This window comes from Solea solea, chromosome 15, assembly GCF_958295425.1.
Source record: "Solea solea chromosome 15, fSolSol10.1, whole genome shotgun sequence".
NCBI classification, from domain to species: Eukaryota; Metazoa; Chordata; class Actinopteri; order Pleuronectiformes; family Soleidae; genus Solea; species Solea solea.
In genome coordinates this window covers 10831884-10855674 of record NC_081148.1, presented here as the reverse complement: position 1 = coordinate 10855674, position 23791 = coordinate 10831884, and the positions used below count along the sequence as shown (strand labels likewise).

At 39.9% G+C, this 23791-nt stretch overlaps 2 protein-coding genes, 1 long non-coding RNA gene and 1 other non-coding gene across 4 annotated transcripts in view; 1 reads left to right on the top strand and 3 right to left on the bottom strand.

Annotated features, from left to right (window-relative positions):
• LOC131474275 (uncharacterized) overlaps positions 1-12606 on the bottom strand; it is a 44243-nt gene extending 31637 nt beyond the window's left edge. The window contains exons 1-2 of the long non-coding RNA XR_009242279.1: positions 12458-12606; positions 7094-7182 (exon numbers count right to left, since the gene is read on the bottom strand). This is a non-coding gene — a long non-coding RNA (uncharacterized LOC131474275). The remainder of the gene's footprint in view (positions 1-7093; positions 7183-12457) is intronic.
• trnai-uau (transfer RNA isoleucine (anticodon UAU)) lies at positions 11868-11961 on the bottom strand. Its single transcript has 2 exons — positions 11924-11961; positions 11868-11903 (listed from the first exon to the last, which is right to left on the bottom strand). It is a non-coding gene; the product is annotated as a tRNA-Ile (tRNA).
• Positions 12607-15134: 2528 nt separating the features above from the next.
• On the top strand, positions 15135-17634 carry LOC131474114 (transmembrane protein 229B-like). The gene is made up of 2 exons (XM_058651855.1): positions 15135-15685; positions 17006-17634. The coding sequence occupies exons 1-2, from the start codon at positions 15634-15636 to the stop codon at positions 17488-17490; spliced, it is 537 nt and encodes a 178-aa protein (XP_058507838.1). The 5' UTR covers positions 15135-15633; the 3' UTR covers positions 17491-17634.
• A 37-nt stretch (positions 17635-17671) lies between these two features.
• On the bottom strand, positions 17672-23691 carry haao (3-hydroxyanthranilate 3,4-dioxygenase). Its single transcript, XM_058651853.1, has 11 exons — positions 23559-23691; positions 21494-21646; positions 21243-21321; positions 20207-20290; positions 19894-20000; positions 19686-19775; positions 19543-19586; positions 19298-19443; positions 18832-18900; positions 18597-18679; positions 17672-18505 (listed from the first exon to the last, which is right to left on the bottom strand). The coding sequence occupies exons 2-11, from the start codon at positions 21580-21582 to the stop codon at positions 18433-18435; spliced, it is 864 nt and encodes a 287-aa protein (XP_058507836.1). The 5' UTR covers positions 21583-21646; positions 23559-23691; the 3' UTR covers positions 17672-18432.
• Positions 23692-23791: the final 100 nt, after the last annotated feature.

Here is a 23791-nt window from a genome sequence, read left to right as displayed (position 1 = left end):
AAACATTCCTAAAATAGGAGTGACGCACGCAGGCTCTGAGACACAAACTGTCTTTCAGACACACGCACACACACTGGAGGGCTACACTGCACCATTGTCAGAATGGGTCTATTTGCAGGGCTGTTTTTTTAGCTGGCCACAGCTGCGGAAATGAATATCAAATGTGGTTCTGCTCCCATAAATCAAAACCGTTTGCCGTGTTCTGACTCTCTTTCCCCCGTTTAAAGTCAATTCACTGGGGCAGTGTGCATTACACTTGCACCCGACAGCTTAACTCTTTCCTCTGAAACAGTCTATAGAAAAGGGAGCTGGACGTTCGGGGGATAACTCCTATTAAGGTTTGGTCACACTAGCATTTACAGTGACAGCATTTTGTGGTCACTCCAATAAAATGGCAGCAATCAATGGATTTGCCCAGGAGGGCAACGTAAATCCACGCCAATTGCTTTACATCATATTCAACTTTGTTGACCTTTGACAAGCATTTGTGCCAGTGAATCGTTATCAGTTAGTTGTGTTGAGTGCTTCCGTCGACTTTTTCCACTTCACTAGGGTAGTAGAATAAATGGCAGAAAATGAATACAAATAAGTTTTTATCACTATATACCAGGCCCCTGACAAGCTTGTCAGTGGTAAGCTAGCCACCTACACCTCAGTCACTGTCAGAATCACAGATTTGTGTAGACTCGTAGATGCATGCCCCTGATCCACTTTCTGGTGCAATCAGCTCTTTTAGGTAATGGGAGACATAATTGCTGATGCTTATGGGATCCAATCATAACACAGAATGTCTGTCTGTGTGTGTGTGTGTGTGTGTCGGTAAAGGAGGGTGCAACGCTGAGAGCGCCGGAGGTCCTGGACTGGGCTTTACCTTTGCTTTTCAGGGATTAGTGGGGATCCAGTGCTGTCCAAATCTTATCCTAACCTACTGTCCAGGCCAAACCAACACACAAACTCCAGATGAAGCTGTGGGACAATAGACCTGGCCGTGTGTTAGTTTAACGAGTCTGTATGCTTGTTAAAATAGGGATTGGTAAGGCCTGCTCTGATGTCCAAAAGCCCCAGAGGGTGAAGGAGGGAGGAGGGGGGTGAAACGTTGCCAAAGGGTAATGCGTTTGTGACTGTGTGTGTGCATGTGTATATTCAAGTGGTGAAGGGTCACACAAGGCCTTGAATGTGTGAGTGCGGTACAGTGGAATGTGGAGGAGGAGAGGGGCCACATGCAGCAAGGGACATCCCATTAATCCGAGACCTAATCTCCACCCTGCATGAATACAGTGCGCACACACACACAAAAGATTATAGTGAGGAAAAGGAAATACAGTATTTTCATTTATAGCTGTATGTTTTTTTTAATAGTTAGTGATATTTTCTTTTGACCTTTACGGTCTCTCCATTTAGCTGAACTGCATGTTATTCTTTGTTATAAATGAAGGCCAGGGTGAAGTGAAGGCATTACAAACCCAAACATGAATTCAACAGCTATGAACCAATAAGTAAAAAAAAGTGCTGCTTCGATTAAAGTTCAGCGGTCGACCTCGATATGAAACAAAGTGAAACCAAGCCTGGTTTTGTGCATCATTCCACATGTCACATGAACATGTGTTTTTGTGACAAGACTTACACGTAAGTCGTGGGTTACTCCAAGTGGAACATCATATAATGAGTGATTCCTTGTCACCAGTGTAGTGTTGGTTCATTGCAGCATCAACACCCACGATCACAAGTCAACAAATCCTGTAGTGTGAAATGCAAAACTTTGAAAGTCATGTTGCGTGAATATGGCTAAAGCATTATCACATGAGAGAGACACAAAACAATAACATTTAGTGTAAAGTATAACCTTATGTATGTGATAATGCAGTACTCTGCGATGAATTGCATGGTTTCGTCTTTCAATGATCGTCACACCACTTTGGTTACCTTTTTCCACGTTCAAAAAAGTACTTTTTCTCTCACTAGACCAAATTGAGAATTATAAAATCCATTTCAGGCCTTTTCATGGGCCTGACAACGTTTTGAAGACGGTCTTTTCCCCATTAGCAAAACTTAGAACTTTTAAAAACATATGTGTGTAGGGATGGTTAAATAAATTCCAGATTACACCTTTAGACTCAGTTCAGTCAAAATGAGTGTTTCAACCGCAGGGTGCTGTCAAGCTTAATAAATTTACCCTGAGAGCATGTTCTCTTCATGCAGCATAATGTGTTTAAGCCCTGACTCTGGGCAACATGTGTGAGCAAGTGCCTGCTTGTACCCTTGCGCGCGCGCACACACACACACACACACACACACACACACACACACACACACACACACACACACACACACACACAAACACACAGCTTTACATTGAGATGGGCAGATTTACAGCTGATGCAGAGCCATAATTGGCAGTTTCTCCAGAAGTGATAATGCAGCTGTGTCATTCCTATACTCTGTAATTAAACTGAGAATTGTCTTTGTGTGTGTGTGTCTGGGGGGGATGGGGGGTTATGTACGCGTGTGCAAATGTCTTTGTGTATCAGTCCGTTTCACGTTGATGTGTGTGCGAGAGTCTGTGAGCCGGTCAGCGTGACTGCCTGTATATGTTTGCCCAGGCCGGTCTGTTTATCTGCGTATGTGTATAAATGACAGAGCCCCCGTCATGTCAAGTCCCTTTGAAAACGTTGCTGTAGCTCCAGCTCCTCTGAGAACGGCAACAATAACAACCCCCATAGCACTGGAAGAAGTGATGTCAGCCTCTCCCCTCCCTTCTCACACACACACACAAACAAGCGACACCCCCTGGATCGCTCACATCAGACACTGGCACAACATAGCCTAACTTAGCCTAGTCCATAGAAAACACACACATGCTTCTGTCGTTTTACTCCCAAACTTTGCTTCACACCCTCTGCTGAATAGACACATTCATTGCCGTCTGCAGCGAAAACATAAAACAGTGTTGATAAATAGCAAGGGCCTGCTGAGTTACACCTGCCTGGCTTTGCCAATGTACACTTAAGCCCACTCCAGCAACAAGTGTTATCATAGTCAGCCCTGAGGAAGGTGTCATAAAAAATAAGTTTAAATATATGGATCCTGGAGGGCAATTTGTATGTCGCTGGAGGAAGATGGCAGTATATTGAGGACTGGAGGCAGGGCAACAAGGGTAACAGTACCTACAGCCAGGTGTTAGTGCATGGACTGCAGGCTATAAACACTGAGTACGGAGTATCAGAGGTGATAGCCAGTTTCTTCATAGGGCACAGCAGAGTGGTGCTACATACAGCGCCAATGGAATAATACCAGTGGGAGAACTTCAGAGAGCTCCTGCATGGAGTCACTGGAAAATGAAGCTATGCCATGCTAGTGGAACAGCCAGACTTGAGAGGAGAGAATGATGTTCAGAGGAGAAGAGGGGGAGCCAGAGAAAGAGCAGGATGATGAAGAATCAGAGCGTGCATTGTACATAACTAAACAGCAGTTTTGTTTTGTTTTGTTTTGTTCTGTTCTGTTCTGGGGGAGGTTTCAGCAGATCTGCATGAGTTCCATGTGGACTGGTAAGGAATACAAGATTGGTTCATACACAGTTTTTCATTGAACTTCATATTAACAAAGCGTTTTACATGCATGTCACTATACAACATTTCCCTCCATGTCATCCATCAACACTTGGCTCTCATTAAATTCATAAAATCCCTTTTTTCAACAGATCACATCGCGGAGCCTGAGCACTATGCAGCACCTGTAAGTCCACTTGACTCCCTGCCTGTAACCACAGGCGAGGACGGGGGGCTGCAGAGTTTTCCCAGGCTCGGCCAAGGTGAATATAAAGGCAGCACTGTTCACTCTCTGCCTGCATCTCATGCCCCATCTCTTTGAACTGGGCGGTCATGTCAGCAGCTCCCAGCCCCCAACCACCATAGTGCCCTTCATGTGCCCACGGGGAGCGATAGGCCGGTCACAGACGCAGACAGATCCACACAACACCAGTCCAGTTACACACACACACATGTACATACATGTGCGTGGTTGTGCCCTGTCTGCTTAGAGGAGAGACTGATATAGACATGTGCAGTATTCATTAGACAGAAAGAGGGAGGGAGGAACAGGCCATTGGCTGTACTTTGAATTTAACAAACACTTGATTTGAGCCCAAGATAACTGCCGTAACAATGTAACCCCTCAAGACAAAAAATTACCTGTTGCTACAATGTCCCTGCAGCCAATTCTTCCTCATAAAATCATGGGCAGGACAAATTATTATTAATTAATAAGCTACTGTATAAAGGCTTGCCAAACTATAAATTATTCTTGACAGTCAACAGGTAAACACTGTAGTGTGAACCACAGTGCTGTCCTAGAAGTGTTAGAATTTACAAAAAGCAAACACTAGCTCAAGAGAGTGAATGAAAGTCCCTTGAGGCCCATGTCATACTTTCCTCATCTGCGTGTCCACAAAAAGTCCACTACTGGACTGGACTGTGCTGCTCATGCTGCATGCAGCAAAAACACTTTCTAGTCTCGTAGGTGTCGCACCCTCACTTTTGTCCAAAGAGGTAACAAAAAAGACACTTCCTTGAGTTGTGTTATGGTGCACAACAGGTGATCAACACAACACTCACAGAATGCGAGGACATACAAATGAGAGTGAACTCCACTGACCCTTGTTTAAGGATGAATCTGACTCCCCACTACAGTCACCTGGTCGCTGCTATCTGAGTCGGTCACTGTAAATAATTGAACACACATGCCAAGTGGACAAAATCCTCATAAAGATGTGGCTAACACGTAAACATGAGCCAATATACATATTTCCTCTCACCCTAACCCAACATACAGTAAGTACTCACTAACACCTTTTAACCTTTTCTGGCTGTGGCAGCATTCAGCAGGCAGGTATGGTGTACAATCACACTGGCACAGGATGAAATCTTTTCCTCTATCAAAGGTCATCCTGTTATTTATGCAATCCTCATCTGACTCACACTGGGATTGCTACACAGTGAGCAACGACACAATGGAAGAATTATAAAATTATTGACTCCATACTGAGTATTTGAAGGACTGATGAAACACACCTGCCACATACCAGAATGAAGATTATGGTGTTTGTCATAGCAACAAAGCTGTTAATACAAAAGTCATGGTGACTGCAGGCAAGTGCGTGTGCGTTTAAGTCAATGTCTTTTGTGGCAGAAGCAGATGTTTGCAAGAATTTAGAGATGTTTAATATGTGTGTGTGTCTGTTTATCCACAAATGCAAACTGTTCATGGGAAAAGGCAAAGCAACAGTAAGAGAAATAACTGTGACATCAAGACAAACATTGGACATAATGGAATGAATATACATAAAAACTGTTCTTTGTCTTTCTGCCATGACTTGAGCTCAGTCCATCCAAAAATACTGCATGGCCTCGACTCTCAGGAAGGACCCTTTTCAAGATTTTGGCCGTCCATCAAGTCACACAATCTTTCTCTTCCAGAAGGTGCTGCACACACATAAATCAAAAATGCTCCCAGTGCACTCCCCATTATTTGTGACATCTATCTGGACGGGCAGCCGAGTTGTAGAGGATGTGGTCATTTACCAGGCTGGGCCAGGGAAGATGGGAGGGAGTTGGAATACAAGCGAATCTTGACACGCACACACACAACTTTTAAGTATTACCTGGCTCACCGGGCTCAGAACAGTGTTGAGTACACGCAAAAGTTTCCAGCTGCCACCTGCTGCTGTACTCATTTTTCATTACTCCTGAATGAGAAAATACTGCACAACTTTCAGGAATCAGCAACTTTGCATTTATTTTTTAGTTTATGTAAAATATGACAACGCTAATGTGGAAATGCAGAGGTTAGATTTACCCTTGAACTTCACCACAGCCGAGGAGAGCACACACAAACATAAACCAGGAACCAAGAAATCTGTCTGGTGTTCCAGTTATACAAGCATTTCCTGAAGACACATTGGCAGAAGCTTTTGATTAGTATCAAGTGCGCTGAATCCCACCTCCAATCACAGCCTTGTCGTTCATTTCACTGAGGCCAACTGAAATCCCAGCACACACACACACAGTGGTGACATTTAACAAGGTATGCCAAGTTGTGAGGAGTTACTGAAGGAAAAAGGAGAAGAAAAGACTCAGAACCGGGTCAATCATTAATGAATCGTTGCAGAATAACTGAATTGAAGATTACACGACTTTATGGTAACCTGATTAAGGCATCATTTTCTGCCCCAGTGCAGTGAACTGGCAGGCAGCAATACTGTGTTAATAAATCAAATAAATCCATATATAACTGACAATGACTGGTAACATTCTCCCTAATCCCTGTGCAAGTGCCAGCATCGACGAAACTGCTAAATTTCCAGAGTTGTGCAATCTAATAGACCTGAAATTAATTTCTTCTGCTGCCCGTTGCACTGTTTCGCTATGGAGCTACTTGCAGTCTGAATGCACACACACACACACACACACACACACACACACACACACACACATAACCTTCTTAGGACACCGCATTTCCATTCATGTAGACACTCTAATCAAAGCATTATCCCTAACCTTAAGCATAACCATTTGATGCCTTACCCTAACCTTATCCTAACCACAATTTTAAATCTTAGCCTTAAACTCAACCAGTTCCTCAGAAATCAGGGTTCTGCCTCATATGAGGACCAGAAGGTTTAGGTCTCCATGAGGACTACTGGTCCTGACAAGGTCAGTGTTTATACCGGAAAAGGAAGAAGTAACAAATACATGTACACACACATGTGCACACACAAACACAAAGAAAGAGAGAGAGAACATGTTATTAAGACCAGTTGCTGCTTAATATGATGATGATGAAGTGTGAGAGAGACATTCACAGCTTGCCTTGTGAAAGTGGAAGTGAAAAATTTAAATGACACACCTGGGAGTTCTTCACCAGATGACCCCCAAAATTCACACACTCTCCATGAAGAACAGTCAAATAATTGGCGTCCAGAACAGGAACATTATCACATGTGTTCCTCAGAACTTCATCACTTCCCCCATGGGTGTTTGCTATTTTCAACACACACACAAACGCACACACACGCATGCACGCAAGAAACACCTCTGACCTCAGAGTTTGCTGGTGAGCCGCTAGGCAGAATTACATCACTTCCTTTTGGCAGCTTGACATATGCTTCATCAGTGTAGTTGCCCCAGGCTTGAGAGAAGAGTGGAAGAAAAAAAAACAAAAAAACAATAATGATAATAATTATACCTTCACACGTAATGAGCAGAGCCCATGGGCCACAATACATAACAGCTGGGCCTGGGAGCTGTCACACAGCAAGATAGTGAGTGAGGTTTTGCAGTGCTAACCAAAGACAGATGTGAATTATAGCTTGTGACACATTATCTGTATGATTAGTTGCATGTTGGGGGCAGGTCTGGATCTAAGTACCTTCTCCTGTATCTGCTGCAAAACACTGCCCAAAACACTGAATTGCTGCAAGTATAACATTATGAGGCAAAAGGTGTTGCAATGTGTGTTGTTGCTAATTTTCTATTTCTTGCAACAGCCGTTTTCCATTTCAAAGCATTTCTGTGGAACATGATAATTCTTAACAGGTAAATAAAGGCTTCATTATAACCACTTGTGGGTTAGGGTTAGCAATCATTACAAGTATATATGATTTGCAGTTGATTGCGCACATTCAGCTGTGTGTGTATGTGTGTCTGAAAACAAATGTGTACACTTGCATTAATAAGTGATGATTGGTCGATTAAATAAATGATAATTGGCCATTGCAGATTATTAAGACATGTCAGAAATTGGCTCTTATTTGCTTATTGGTTATTTTCTTTGCTGTCATCACAACAAACCATCATACTTCAAGCATTTTGTCTGCTTGCTATTGCTCAGTTTTTAGAATTCATACTTGTGCACACACATCTGCAAGTTGTTTTCAAACTGTGACAAACCAAAGCCATTGAACGGCTTTGAGATAGTTTGCTCTCATATTCCCGTAGCAGCCTCCGCATTAAAACCACTTGAAGCTCAGCTTTGACTGTTCTCTATGGGAAGGCGCAGAATAGGTTTTTTTCACTACGGTGAGCTTGACAGTGATTGGACAATTGTGGCAGAAACGTCACTTCCAGGGAAGCTCAGCTTCTCTGGAGGGTCAATGGAGCAGTGCATGATGATTGGAGGAACTGTCTGAAAGGCTGAAAGCATCACAGAAACAGCCTTTTCTGTCTCGGTCCTGTGTGGGTTTTGCGAGGGAAGTCTGTGACAAATACCTGGTCGTTGTGTGTTATTTGCTCTTCTAGTTGTTGGTCTGCAGAATTTATGGAAGAATAACTGGGCCTGAAATAAAAGACCAGCAACCACCACTGGTCCAAGTGAAATGTGTTGGTTGATATAAACCTTGTAACAAAACCAACACTATGGTAATCCCTCATTTAATAATAGGCTTTTGCAGTAGTTGCAAATATGTGCAGTTTATGAACACTTGTCTAAGTGTACGCTGCTATTGTAGTGAAGCAGTGTCATCATTTTTCAAACTGAGAAAAACAAATGCAGTCAAAAAAAAAGCCCAATCAGCTCAAAGTTTAACCTAAGTGTGGAAAAACATAATTTGGAAAAGTTCCTGTCATATGATGCAAACATTTTAGCATATGCTATATACTGTATCTATCTATATATATATATATATATATATATAGATAGATACAGTATATATAGACAGTAGACTATGCTGACATGCTACATTCTCAGACAGTACACGGTACTATTTTTGCATTCGTACCAGACAACAGACAGCATGCTAACACTTTAGCACAGTTATAGAATAATTCATGTGTTAATACTTTGGCATGCGCTACGTTGAGATCCCATAAACTCCATGCTAATACCTTTGCCCTCTGCATTTTACACTAAATTAAGTGATAGTCTTGGTGACAAATTTGATTTAAAATTAGAATTTAGCTAATCCTAACTTCCTCTGCATCACTCTGCTGCATGTGTCTTTTTAATAACACCGTTTTACTAGTTTTGCATTTGTCCTTAAAAGCACCAATTTGACACAAAGAGACTTCAGGTTTACAAATGAAGCAAAAGTGAGGGGAGAGAAATGCCCTCAGGACGGAGGGAGAGAAAAGATAAGAGCCTTCAGGCAGAATGAAAAGACTCCCTGGCAAATGTTTGGGAGTGCAATTAACATTTAAAAAAAGGTGTTTGCTCAATTAGATGTAGTGATATTTCTCAAGCAGCTTTGACGACAGTTTCCTATTCCATACTATGAATAATCCATAAATGGATACGGAAGTAATCCATGTGAACGCACACACTATTATAGTTAACAAAAACTACTGGGAATATATTTTTATATTTGATTCAGGAATTGTTGTTCATCTGTCCTAATACGATTTTAAAATGGAATATTTTATTGGGTTTTTACGACACAATACTTATTATGACCTTTTTGAATCTTGCACCTGGCAAATAAAAAAACAACAACTAAATAAAAACTAAAACTAATGAAAACTACCTTAACCCTGACACACACACACACAGGTTTCCATGACTTCAGGGGACATTGCATTGACTTGCATTAATTTCCTGGAGACTTACTCTAACCTTAACCATAACAACTGTTGGCCTAATCCTAACCCTGACATTAACCTAACCTCAGTCTAACTTTAAAACATGTCTTCACCTAAAAATGCTGTAATTTATGTTATGGGGACTTGAATGTTGTCCCTATAAGGAAGACCCCATAGTCCCCATAATGTGACTGTATAAACAGATTTAGGTCCCCACAACATAAGGAATAACAGGTATACACACACACACACACACACACACAGACACTGTTTTGCATAATGGTGATGTTATGCTTGTTGGATCTGGCCTGATCACAATGAAGCAGGTTTTCCTCATTAGCTCTGTGCTTTTTACTTGTCATTGATATGCACTCAACTTTGGGTTAAGATAGTTGAAACCACTGTTACTTAAATCTATCGATGTCTGCATTCAAACTTAGTCATATCACCACCACCTATTTTACATAAGAAGTAACTACCTTAACTTGACTTGTACATTATTATATGCAGGCATCAACCGAATAGCAAACTCCAAATGGTACCAAAATGCACTTAAAAAAAACTATGTATTCAAAAGATCCATGTCTGCAGTTCATGCTGTTGTTCCACTTCATAATAAAGTCAGTGTGTGTAAAAAGTACAGAGAGATGAAAATACATAGAGTGCAGAAGTGGGAGGACCAATACTAAACCAACTGTTTTCATTCAAACAGTTGACACAGCCACTCATATTTAAGCAGTTACATCTGCATCATGGGGGCGAAAAAAATAAAGAGAGTCCAAAAGATCCAAACAGTGGGCAACACTGATCCCTAGTGGTAGAATAATAGATTCAGTCAACACTAACTATTGAGAACAATTAACAAACTGACATAATTGTAATCTTGGGTTCATCTAGGATTACCTATTTCTGTTAAGAGGGCTATAGTTGCGTAAAAGACACATGGAGAGAGAAAATCTCTGCAACTCCGAAAGCCACACTTTAATCTACATCTCTGCACTTGGTACACTGAGCAAAGGAACATTTTGTTTTAAAAAGTCCAGGGAAAGTTGATTCACTGTTTGATTTATGTTGGCTATCTGACTGTGATATGTTACATTGGTTATTTAAGAATGAGATATATGTCTTAGACAGATTTATAGAAAATGCATGTAGAATGTTGTATGCAATTTAACGATGAAAGATTGACAATATGAAACTGTCGATCTGTATATTGTTAGATGCTATGTGGTCATCTTTGTATCCTGTTTGTGGCATCTTATAAGCTCTTATGAGCTGGACACTACTGAGTGCATGACACTTAAATAAACAAATCAATCAATCAATCAATCAAAAGTACAGCCGCAACTCACCCTCATCACTCTTTTATCGTACTACTCCACTCATCTCAACCACAACACTGCAAAATGGTAAGACACACGATACAGTGAAAATACAGCAAAAACAAATCCACAAAATAAATCTTACAAAAATAAATATCATCTTACATAATCAAGCCAGTTGTGACAACGTTTGCATTTCCCTTGGGGCTTAAACAATGCTATAAAATGAATAAAGGCTATTTGAATATATGCTATAACATGAGCAATATCTAAACTGAGTATCTAAATCCTCCACATCATCCCTGTGTGATCTGACAGCCATGACAACTTTGATATACATTTTAAATGATTTGTTCATTATTTCTGCACAATGCAAGCATGAAGTCAGAATGTCCTGTACACTAATTTAAATCCGTGAGTCAATTGTTTTTTCCCCCCACCTGTTTGTTTCACTGAAACAGACATGCAGACATGGGGAGATGCTGCCCCCTGTTGTTGGGAGAATTGAAATACTATTCAAGAGTTTTTACTTTGATTGTCTTGCATGTCTTATAAAGTGATTATTTTTTCAAAAAATAGCTTTTTGATGTATGAAATGTTGAATAAACCTCAAAAATGTAGGGAATAGTGACCCAAACATGGCCTATAATGATATAATAATTAGGAAATCACCAACAAATTGAGCGTATACTTAAATTCCAATGTCTTATTTTGTGTTTAAAATGACTATGTGTTGAGTGTGTACACATTAAATGTATTTAAATGACTTTTTAAATCAAATAGTTTTCTGACATTGAGCATGTTCAACTACAATCGCCCTGCATTTAGCTATTTGCAAAACCGGGCTGGTAAGCTGTGTAGGGACTCGTTTGATTCTGACGTGTCGTCAAACGACCTTATTTGCAAAGGGTTTTTAATATTTGTAATAGAAAATCATTTAATATAGTAGATATCGATTGCTGCTTCAGTGTAAAAAGACTGCTCCAGGTGAGGCTCGAACTCACAACCTCGGCATTGCTCTACAATGTACTGTCATATAAGTACCGCGCGCTGACCGATTGCGCTACTGGAGCCCGGTAAAGGGAGAGCGCAGTTGAGCTTATGAATGAGCGGGAATAGGCGGTGCTTATTTTTATTGTATAACTTTAGTCGCAGTGTAGAGCAGGTATTTCTGTTAGCATCAAAGCCCGGCAACTGTACTGTGTATAAACAGGAAAACGTGAAAAGCTGGAAGCACATTGTAACACGAAGGTTTGAATGCTCGTGACGATACCAAACAGGACATGTAAATAAACTACGCCAATATATGCTACAAACCCTGCTTAATCTTACACAAAGAGTTTGTCAGTGTAGTTTGCTGTATCCTATCCGTCTGTCTGTCTGTCTAGATCGTCTCCTCTGGGCTGGACGTATGAATGGCTAAATATAATCTCGTCTTAGTGGTCTTACACAGGTGTAACATTCACTAAACCTCTTTATCTGAAGAAGTCGGAAGGCGTGTGTTAGTCTGCCTTGTTTGGCATTTTAATGTGTGACGCTAACATTAATTATTAAAGACAAACTACTTACTGTGGACTCTTCATCACCAATCATTGTACAAGTGAAGCCAGTGGCGAGACATGCCTTATTATTGTGAGTAGTTGTGACGTTAGATGGAGGTTCATCTTCTCTTTTTCACTTAGTTACGCGACTCTTTCACTAACTTGGTTATACCGGCGTTTACCATGGTATATCGTTTCTGCCGCGTCAAATGCAACTTCCGCTAAAATGCAAGCTATCCCCTTATCTTCCGGTCAGGTCGCTAAGGAAGAGCTAGCTTTTAACAAATGTTTTACGAGTTAGCCCTGAGGAATTTAACGGGGTCTAAAATTAAAAATGTGTTCACCGTCGTGAAGAAAGAGCAGAGCACTGCTGTATCCCTCTGTTCTTCCCTTCATTTTACAATTTCTGCAGACACTGCATCTTTGTCTTACAGTTTACCAGAAATAGCCGGACTGGCTAACCCTAAAACCAGGCAGGTGCATATCATCACTTATAGTCAAGTCGAATCACTGTATCCTTGAATATAAATGAGAATTTCTATAGATTTAAAGTGTTGGAGTGGTCTGAGGCTAACGTTAGTACAGTGCAATGCAACATAAAGTGTATACAACTAGTCCCATCATGTTCATAGTTTTGACAAGTTTTCAGAACTTTTACATGTCATATGTTTTACTGGTGTAACCCCCACATCCCAACTCCAATTGGTAACTACAGTCCAAATATAATCCTTATACCAGTTATTACCATTTACATCATACTGATAGAATCACTTAACTTCAAAAATAATTTATTTTGATGCTTCAGGTCAAACTGAGCCTCAGAATGGGATAGAAGGGGGATGTAAAACTCACTTTAAAATAAATATTGTTTGGTTTTTGCAACCTTTGAATAACGGAGAATGCCACTGTGTTTCTACAACAGCCAAAATAACTAACCAGTGCTTTTTTTTATAGTATGTAGTCTCACCATTAAACTGTGTTATTTGGCTGAGGGGCCCCTTTCAGATATAAGGGGTGAATAACATAAACTGTGGTATACTATTGAGAGTGACCTATTAAGAAATATCACATAACATAACCAGTATTATGTGGCTTCAGGGCCCGATTAAATATCGAGATAGTAGCACAGAGGCTTGGGCTTCAGGGGTCCCTTCAGTAACCCATCCTTGCCACAAATTCCTTTAATAACCTTTAATAAAATAATAAGTTGGATACATTCAATTGACTATGCCACACCAACAAGATTGACAGTGACTGAGTTGCAGAGAGTTACACCACACTAACCCAGCTCAATAACTTTATGGTCAGTGACTCTCGCAGAGTAGCATAGTCCCCCCTTTGCATCCCAAATGCGTGTTTCCTAGAACAACTGGACTCTGATCTAGAAGTCCATGTTCTCTTAGTGTTCACAGAAAACAAACACACAGAATCAGACTGTGTGAGGACTGACTGGCACTGTTAGAGCTCTGTGTCCATACAAGTCAAAGTCTTAGTGCTTATAACTTTTTATTACTGTAATTTGATATGAAATTAAATGTTACTTGACAATACATTTGCATTGTAAACATAGTTTTGCCTCATATTCCAAAACTGTTGGTGGAAGCACATAACAACAGTATTACAGGTCTGGAGACATGCGGCTTGTTTACAGCCGCAGTGGGGATTTAAGCACAGTGCTATGGTGATTATGACTTTAAAGTGTCTCTGCTAACATGTTGATGATTAGCAAGTGTAATCATAACCATATTCGCCATTTTATATATGGCTATATGAATCCTGTCAGTTTGGCAAGTATTTGGTTAAAAACCAAGAACTATTGAAACTATATGATGATGCTTGAGGAAAAAGTTCACCCACAGTGGAAAATGAGTGCATCTAACAACTTGGATAAGTTGCTGAGACGTGCAAGGTGTGTCACTATACGCAATGCTTGTTAGTATTAAAACAACTCTGTTTTCAGGCTCATTAAATCCAAAAATAAATCTGTACATTAGATTCCTTGAAACCATCGACAAGGTGTTGATTCAAGCAAACACAAACAATTCACTGACACTAGTCCACCTGGGCCTTTTTTAGCAAGAGTCTGAGAGCATCATTATATGCCACTTACAATCTCTGAAAGCTTCCTTTTTTAGGTAGATATTATGTGCAGTTTACAGTGGGGTAAAATATGCTTTAAACAGAGAGTTTACTCCATCAGTGCAGGAACCAAATGTCTGTGACAGTACATTTGCTTGAGCGTATAACAACACTGACAATAAATATCCACATCATCTGCCAGTCGATCTGTTATTAAATGTCCAAGATATTTCACTACACTGCAGACGCTCAGGACAATTTAAAGTCAGGAAATGTCCTACATTTATCTTCCCATAATAACACATTCTGTGGGATTATATTGAACGTCATGTTATTCACCGTACACAGAACATACATTAAGGAGCTGCTGGAGACCAGCTGAACTTTGACTAAAAATCACCACGTCGTCAGTGTAGTTGAGATGGTTCACCACTGTACTTCCAACCATACAGCCAGTTCTGCACACATTTAACTGTTTTGAGAGGTCATTCGTAAAAAAAAAATTAAACAAAATGCTCCATTGCAAACCTGAAAAGGAGCAGACACACAGTTATCTTATTTGACCTGCATAGTCTGATGAAGAGTTCATGTGCCGACAAATGTCTGTACCAAATATAATTACAAAGGAAAATATTAACAAAATGTTATACTAATGGACTGACTGACAAACCATCATTGTTATCCCCTGAGCTACTAAAATGGGTTCACTGATAACCCCCAAGTTTGGTTACAACATTAAATATACAGCATTAAATGGAGCTTAACACTGACACAGCCAAGTTTGCACACATAGATGTACTTATTTGCACACTTACTGTATGCTCAATAGATAACATTCAAGCTGTCAGTGTGGGATCAATACCCGGTTTGATAGTGCACACGTGCATGCACGTGCACACACACACACACACACAGTTTTTGGTCCAGGTTTGCTTCCTGCCTCTCTTTTCTCCAAGTTCACAACTTTAACCTGTGACAGGGACATTACTGTCTCACTCTGACAACATGGAGCAGCTTAATGTTTAGCCCACATACACACACACACACACACACACACACACACTCACACACGCCCAGGGAAGCATAGGGATTACAAAGGCACATTGATCCATATGCTGCCTTGGGATGGAGACGAGAAAACTAAGTACGAAGAAGCCTCACCATAGCTATGACCAAGGTGAGTATTATTTTCTTCAATTGATAATTCTTTCTAAATGGACACTTGAAGACAGCATTTTTGACACTTATCTCTGTTGTAGTTCTAGTGAGTGAAATGATGCAGTTGTCAAAGGTATTGTTAAAATTGTGTGGACTATAATTTACATTGAGAAGAAATACATTGACAGTCGAGTAAGTGATATACTTTTTTTTTTTCTACACAATTTTCTGGGTCAAAATGAAAACCTGTTGGAGATATTCTGTGCCTTCAAGTGACCTAAGCTGGGCTATTAGGCTGTTAATCCACATTAGAGATTACACATTGTGTTCTGTGGAGAAGGGACATGTAACATTTGCAGTAGATCATCTATAGAAAAATGTAATTAAAAAAAAAGATGGTGGTAAAAGAAAATACTGAAACAGATATTCAGCTCACAGTAATACTTAGTTATCCATGCAATGACTCATTAGACTGGATAATAAATGACTGACATTGTGAAATTATGATGCAAAATATAGGTAGAGGTCTTGAATAAAGGCAGTTTTTTTCAGCAAGAAAATCAACTATGCAACAGTATAATATGCAATCATAGACCGAAAATTTGGACAGGTAATCACAGTATGTGTTTCCACTACTTAAACTTAAACTTGTCATTATGATGTTAAAAATGGTTGCACAGTAATGTTGTTGCCACTGGAAAGGATCTACTGTATATGCAGAGTATGTGAGCAGCCAATAAGAACACCCACTCTCCCCCTGTGACCCTGACCTTTGCACTCCAGACATTTTGACAGGTCACAGCAGATCACAGGTTCCATTAAGTTTCTCAGTCAGGGTGCTTGTTGGTTCACTGTCACACTGCCTTTACACACATGACTGAAACAGAGCCATTGTTTATGTGATCAGGATAAACTTGGGATATAAATGTATTCATCTGATAGCTAAGAGTGGGCAAATAAAATCACTTAGGTTTGTATATGAAATGAGTAAATGGAGCAAAGACCTTACAATTATTATAGAGATCCAACAGGAACACAATGAGCAAGCACTTTGCAACAGTGGAGAGAAACTCCCTTCTAACAGTAAGAAATCTCTGTCAGAACCAAGACTCAAAGTGTACGACCATCTAACTCAACCAGCCGAGACACAATTCTGATAGGAAACTGTAAAACTACAACGTATGGCTCATTAAATTTAATTAAAAGGAAAGTGTTGGTTGTGTCTTTAAGTTTCACTCTGAACTAAGAATTCTTGCTAAAGCTAAAATATAATCATCATGCTTATAAAACTATGAAGAGGGCCAAAACATGGACATTAATGACAGTTTCTTTGTGACAGGGACCAGTGCTGAAAATGAAGCCCCAGCAGAACAACTCGGCAACAGCTCCAGTCGTCCTTTCTCTGTTTTAGTGCGTCTGTACGTGTATGCACTGCATGGCTGCCTATGTGAGGTGGCCTTCACTGCTGTGTGGGACTGGTGCAGAACCCAAGACAGGAGGCTGGCAGGTCACAGCAGTCTATGGGCTCTGCCTATGTACGCCACAGCAATCTATCTCATGGAGGGCCTGAGAGCGTGGCTGCTGGGTCAGCGTCATCCACTGCCTGTGCGGCTAGCGGCCTACACTCTGTTCATCTACCTGTGGGAGTTTAGCTGGGGGGCCGGGCTCAGGCTGCTCAGGGCCTGTCCCTGGGACTACTCAGGTTTTAAGTACAACCTGGGAGGATTGGTGACTCTGGAGTACGCACTACCCTGGGCTGTGGCAGCGTTTATAGCAGAGCAGCATGTGATCAGCAACACTCTGAGAATAAGACTGCTCAACTGAGCTGGTATCAGTGTGTTTCCAAAGACGACCACAAAACATTGACGATTTGTGGGAACTTCTTGTGCTTGTTATTTTCATGTAGTGACCAACTTTGCTGACCATATTTTATATATTATATTACAATATTAAAAGAAATGCAACAAGTGTGTTGGCTCTTGAGTAAGTCCATGATGCCTTTAAACAAAATCTCCAGCTGTTTATTTGTTCTTCGCTTTAATTTCAGAGTACAATTAGAAATCAACGTAGGCATATTTCTTTGACAACTGAAAGAAACTGAGGTGTATCTTAAGACATTTGACCAGATATGTAACTACAAAAAAATGCACATTTCAGTGTCAATTCCAAAACCTTCTCATCAGAAATGATTGTCTGTCGTAACAGAATACACAACATAACAACATGACAACTGAAATCATGCAACACAGACTAAGTGTCTCTAAAAACAAGTATTAGATGTTGAAGAATTTTTAGAAATTAAGGTAAAATGCATGAATATTTGCTATGTGATACTGTAAATCAAATTTGATTTAAAAGGTTTATGGCTATGGGAATGAATAAGTTAGTTTTTATAATGGTAGGAGCCTGATGGTAGGAGCTGGAAGGCCACATGTAGGGGGTGGGTTGGATCTTCTGTGTTTCTTTTTGACTGCTTGGATATGGAGTGCTGACAGCTGAGTTTGAAATTTTACTTGCTTGAACCCCAAACCTTGTGGTTTAAGGTTTGGGATTCAAGTAAGTAAAAACACTAAAAAAGCAAGGTTCATTTTCATTAACACATAATAGAAGCTTGTAACATATCAGCAAATATACATGTATGATTGTACTGTATGAGATGTTACATAATCTACTTGTACATGTGTGTGTCGTTTTGATTACTTGCATTTGTAAAATAGAGCTTCTCCTCCCCTAAAACACCCTATAATATATTTGTGAATCGACAGCTCATGGTCTCTTCCGCTCAGGGTTTTGAACCACAAACAGAGCAACTGTCCCCTCATCTCTCCACCACTGATACCTACAGGAGAGTAAGACAGTGAAACAGTTAATTCAGTTATTCGGGTCAGTATTCAGACTTAGGTTGGTCATAGTCATTCATATTGACTCACTGGCTCTGTTCAGGAATAATGAAACTGTCTCCTGCAGAGAGAGTGAACTCCTGCTTATTCATAGTTAATCTGGAGGATCCTTCCTGAGAGATAGAAAGAGAGTGAGAAAAGGTTGATGGGAGTGTAGAAGAAAGATGGACAAAATACAGAAAGTCAGACATTGATACATCACACTCTTGGACAGCAGCTCTAAATCTGTTCATGCTTATGAGGTTACAGGGTAAACTGCACATACCAGCTGCCAAATCCACACATCACTCTGTGGCACTGTTGTTTCGGTCTGCCCTGGTCCAAACAACACTGCCTGTTTGGGTCATAAGAAAAATAATTTTTTTACATTTTCTGTATCACTATAACGGTCATTGCATCGCATGTATTTGTATCATCTGTCTGACAGCTCCAAATAATATGATAACAAAGTTGTGGGTGGATGTCGTGTTGACAGTACTTTCATTTTGATTCTTTCATTTACACAGAAAGAATAGTTTATGTTTCTATGTCAGTTTATTTTTTCACCACTGTAACTCTAAAATATCCAGTATTTACAGAAATGCTGAGATTCATTTATTTCTGATTCCTGTAAGTGTACTGTAAAAGCCATTCTAACGCGTTGCCTTATCTAGTAAATATAAGATAAAGTAAATGTTACGTTCATAAGTTCATAATGTGGCTGCTACAGTGTGATACAAAATTATGAATACCTCTGTCTCAAACGGAGTTCCAAAAATCTCAATGGACGTGCCTTTGGACAGTAATGGCCTCCGTTTGTCCAACCAGTCCTTGAAGGAGAATGGCGACATCACATTCATGGTGTTCATCTGGAATGGAGGCTGTCTGAAGACATCATCTATTTACCAAATGACAATTTACAGGATTTAGACACAATCGCATAGTACCTAGTGGAAATTTGCAACAGGAATCAATATTATTTTTTAGACCAACTCACTTGGATCAGGCTTTCCTAGTTTGCACTGCATGGATCCCATGAACCTGTACATACAATTTTAACAACAACACTGGCTGTAGTCCAAGAAATAAGGTGAGCTCATGGCGATGGTGTATACATGTGTTGGAAGAAAGACATCTCACTCTGTGATTATTGGCACCAGCTGGGTCCCAAGATTCTGACAATAAAACCATTTCTCAAACAGAATATCAGTGGTATTGTCCACATAGTACCTGAAAGCAGCAATACACAGCAGTAACAGGTGATTAAGGCCACTTTGGACAACTTAAATACCTGCAAGAGAAGAGAAGACAAGACAAGAGAAGACAAGACAAGAGAAGAGGAGTGAACCTCAGGCAGTCAGTCTCAGTCAACAGCCGTCTTCTCTCCACCACCAGTCCCACAGTGTTGGCCTGTCGCTGTGGGGAATGAGGGATCCGAGCTGGCAGCAAAAACATCTACAAATGGGGAAGGAATGTATGTGATGCAGAAGGAAAGTGTAAGTGTCACAGGATCCATTCAACAAATTCTAGTCAAGTATATTTTTATTAAAAGAAGTGACAACGGTAATATGTACTACTTTAAACTTGGGCACAATAAATCTGTTCAAACTGATTTATTATGCATAGTATATAAAAGGAAGAAAAAACATGTCATAACTCACCTCTCCCTCTCTGATGTGCACATCCTTGTGCTTTCCATTTTCAATCACCTTCAGACACATGTCTCCCTTTAGCTGATAGAACAACTATTTTAAATTGGAAGCCAAGGACAAAGAAGAATTAATGGAAAACCCTACTGATGTCATAATCATTTTCACATATCTGTGCTAAAGCCAGGCAGTTCAAAGCTACATTAGTTGCTGTAACACTCAAAACAAGACCAAACTGATGATAGGAAGAAGTTGCATCAGGGATTGGGTTTTTTTTTCCACAAGAAAGAATGTGTAAAATACATAGTATGAATGTTCTGTCACTTCATTCCTTTTATTACTAAGTATACACTGCAGAACTGGTGTGTTTACATTTTTACAAGTAGTGCAGAAAATCAAACACAACTCAAAATGTCACTTCGATATCATTGGTCATTCTCTCTACCTTGAAATCATTAACCTAAAAAGCAAAGGATTCCAACAACAGTAGGACCCCACAAAAAAGGCACAGCAGTCTGTTGAAATTGTTTGATGTTGAAGTATTGCAACATTGCAGTGGAGTTTGCCCCTGGCTCAAGGGGGAATAGTTTAATATAACTTTTAAATAAATGCAACCAGAAACAATTCTCTCATAGGAGCTAACTTTTATGCGTTTTCAACCTCTTTGTAGAATCAAACTTACCCTTATTTGCCACCCACTGAGGTTAAATACATGTTTGTATTTAACCTCAGTTGGTGGCTCACTTTTTAAGATTTAGATGAGATGAGAAGCACACAGCTCTCATAGCATGAACGATGCATGTCACTAAGCACTAATTATGGTAAACTACCAAACAAATCCACTATACACATTTAGCCAATTTTATATTAATTAAGAAAGACTGGTATTTAGAAAATCCAGTCTTTGACACATTATGTATGTGCTAAGTTCCCATGTCCTTAAGTTTGCATGAAAAGTGTGTGTGTGTAGTGTCTCCAGATTTGATCAAGTACATGTTTGTGGTGGAATTATTAAGACATATGAAATAAATTAGAACTGTGTTCTTACCTCCTCCCCCTCCTCAATATGATAATCCCTCCTAGTATTTGGACCTCCAACAAACATGATATTCAACTGCATGAAGTGCCTGAGGAATCAAAGACAATCAAGCACTCACATGACAATGTATTGTTGAGTTAAGGCACAGGTCACTTATCACATTATTGAAGCCTTAATTGATGCAAAGAGAAATGTAATTACACACAAATGTGACAATGAAGCTAAAATGAAAACCATAGTGCAAAAGCTTTTTTACTCACATTAACTTGTTGCACACTGGTGGCAGGAACGCATTTTCGTTTTCCGCAATCCACTTTTCCACATTCACAAGAAGAGGACTGTCGCTCATTTTTCTGATTTTGACTGAGCTCTGTTTTGAAATATTACGAATCTGACCAGGCTGCTAGTCTGATCTGTTCAAACAATGAAACTGACACTGAATGTCCAAAATGCAGAAGTGGTTGTAGGTTGTAGAAGTGGGGAGGAGCTTTGTAGACTAGACAGGTCGAAGGTTGCTTGTACTGTCTTAACTATTAACATGTTGTCAAGCTACAATAGGAATGCAGCTCTCTTGAAGTCAAACGGTGCAGATGCAGTGGGTTTTACTGACTAACAGATCCACTTCAGACAAGAACAGCACATTAGGGCCTTTTCTGGCATCAAAACTGAACTTGATGGGACCAGTAGGCCTCATGGAGACCAAAACCTGGTCCTAATAAGACAGAATCTCATTTTTGAGGAACTGGTTAATTTTTGGGTTATGATTTGAATTGTGGTTAGGTATAAGGCTGGGTCCAAATGAACAGCATCCCTGCCCTGCCCTCACCCCCCACATAAAAACAAACCGTCATCCAGCCCCCAATTCAGCCAACATTATATTAATGTTAATAAATGCAGACCATAACACAAACTATATTAAAATAACATCAATAATTCCTTTGAACCCACTGCACCTTGAGTAAATATTTTGTGTTTGTGATACTGTATGCATTTTTTATATCTTAGGTTTTTATTTTCTTATTTTATTTTATTCTTTTACAATGCACCAAAACACCAAGTCAAATGCATTATATGTGTAAATGTACTTGGCAAGAAAAAACGATTCTGATTGAAATGAAAGCAAAGCAACAACCCAACACTTTACTTACATTAAGGCTTTATTTTACCAACAGAATATACTTTTTACATTATTTTGTCTTGGTCACAAATGAAGTACAATATGTCACTGGATAATTGTATTTAACTGTGTTTAAGGAGCTACGTTAGTTAGTGATGAGCTCTAATATTAATAATAATCCCCAGCCGGTTGTACACCCAGAGGTGTAATGCTGCCGTGCACAGTTCAAGGTTCTTAATCACAGTTTGAAGTTCTTTATCAAAGTTCTCAAGTCTTCATAGCCTTTGAATAAGCCTTTCTTCTGACAATAATTTCTGGCAGGGTGCACACCGAGAGGTTTAATGCGGCACTCCAAAGTTCAAAGCTCCCAATCACAGTTCAAAGTTCTTCGACACAGGTCTTCATTATCATCCTTATTCTTTTATCCTAATCTTCATTCCTTAATCGTGGATTCTTCCTCTCTCTCAAGGCTCCTCTCGTCTCCTCAGCTTGTTTGTTCTTGTTTGGTGTCCCTAACTTTATAAGGGACTACAAAATGTGACAGGGAACGTTGAACTGTGGAGGGTAGCAGTCTAGTGGAACTTACTGGAGGAAGTTATCAGCTCATTTCCACTGCAGGTATGAGACATGAGGGGGCTCCAAGTGATGTTATTTTAAGTGATGATGACCCTAATCTTTATGTGATGTCATCAAAATGGCTTTGAGTCAAAGAATGCTGCTTTCACACTGGACGTGGCATGTCAATTTGCAGTGTCACCGTGTTTGGTGTCACATATTTGCAAATGGTGAGTCCACATTCCCAATAACTGAGAAGTGCAATAACTAGACCAGCAAGCAGATAGTACATACACAGGTCCACAGCATTTTTTAAATTGACCAAATACCAATATTTTGTCTGCAATTACTGAGTAAATAAAGGAGTTTTCACCTCAACCAAGCTTGGTTATTAGAACCATGCTGATAGGAGGCATATCCTGAAGAGCAATTTACAGATTTGTTTATCCTATTGTTAAGTCACTGAGACAATTTTTTTTATTGCACCTTAACAAATAGAACCATTGCATTGTTTTAGTGGTTAAGTCGATTTAGTTGACTCTCTAAAAAGTTTTAAGTAGAACCACTTAACATAATTTCTAATATGCTGTTTACAGTTGTTATAACATGCTAACAACAATTACCCATCAGTTTATATTAATTTACTTACGTACCGTATCCCCAATGTATAATGCATTAGCTTTAGTGATCCCTCACTAATGCATTGTTCATGTATGTCGTATTTTACTGTATGTTTACTCCTGACCTGACCCACCTTGGGTTTGAGAGGTGTCATGTAGCTGCCACAAGCTAACTACGCTAAACTGAGCAACTCGCAGCATCAAGGCCTCCTCGGTAATCACGTGATTTGTGGCCTAGTGAGGAGGCGCCTCCCAGGTGCTGAGCG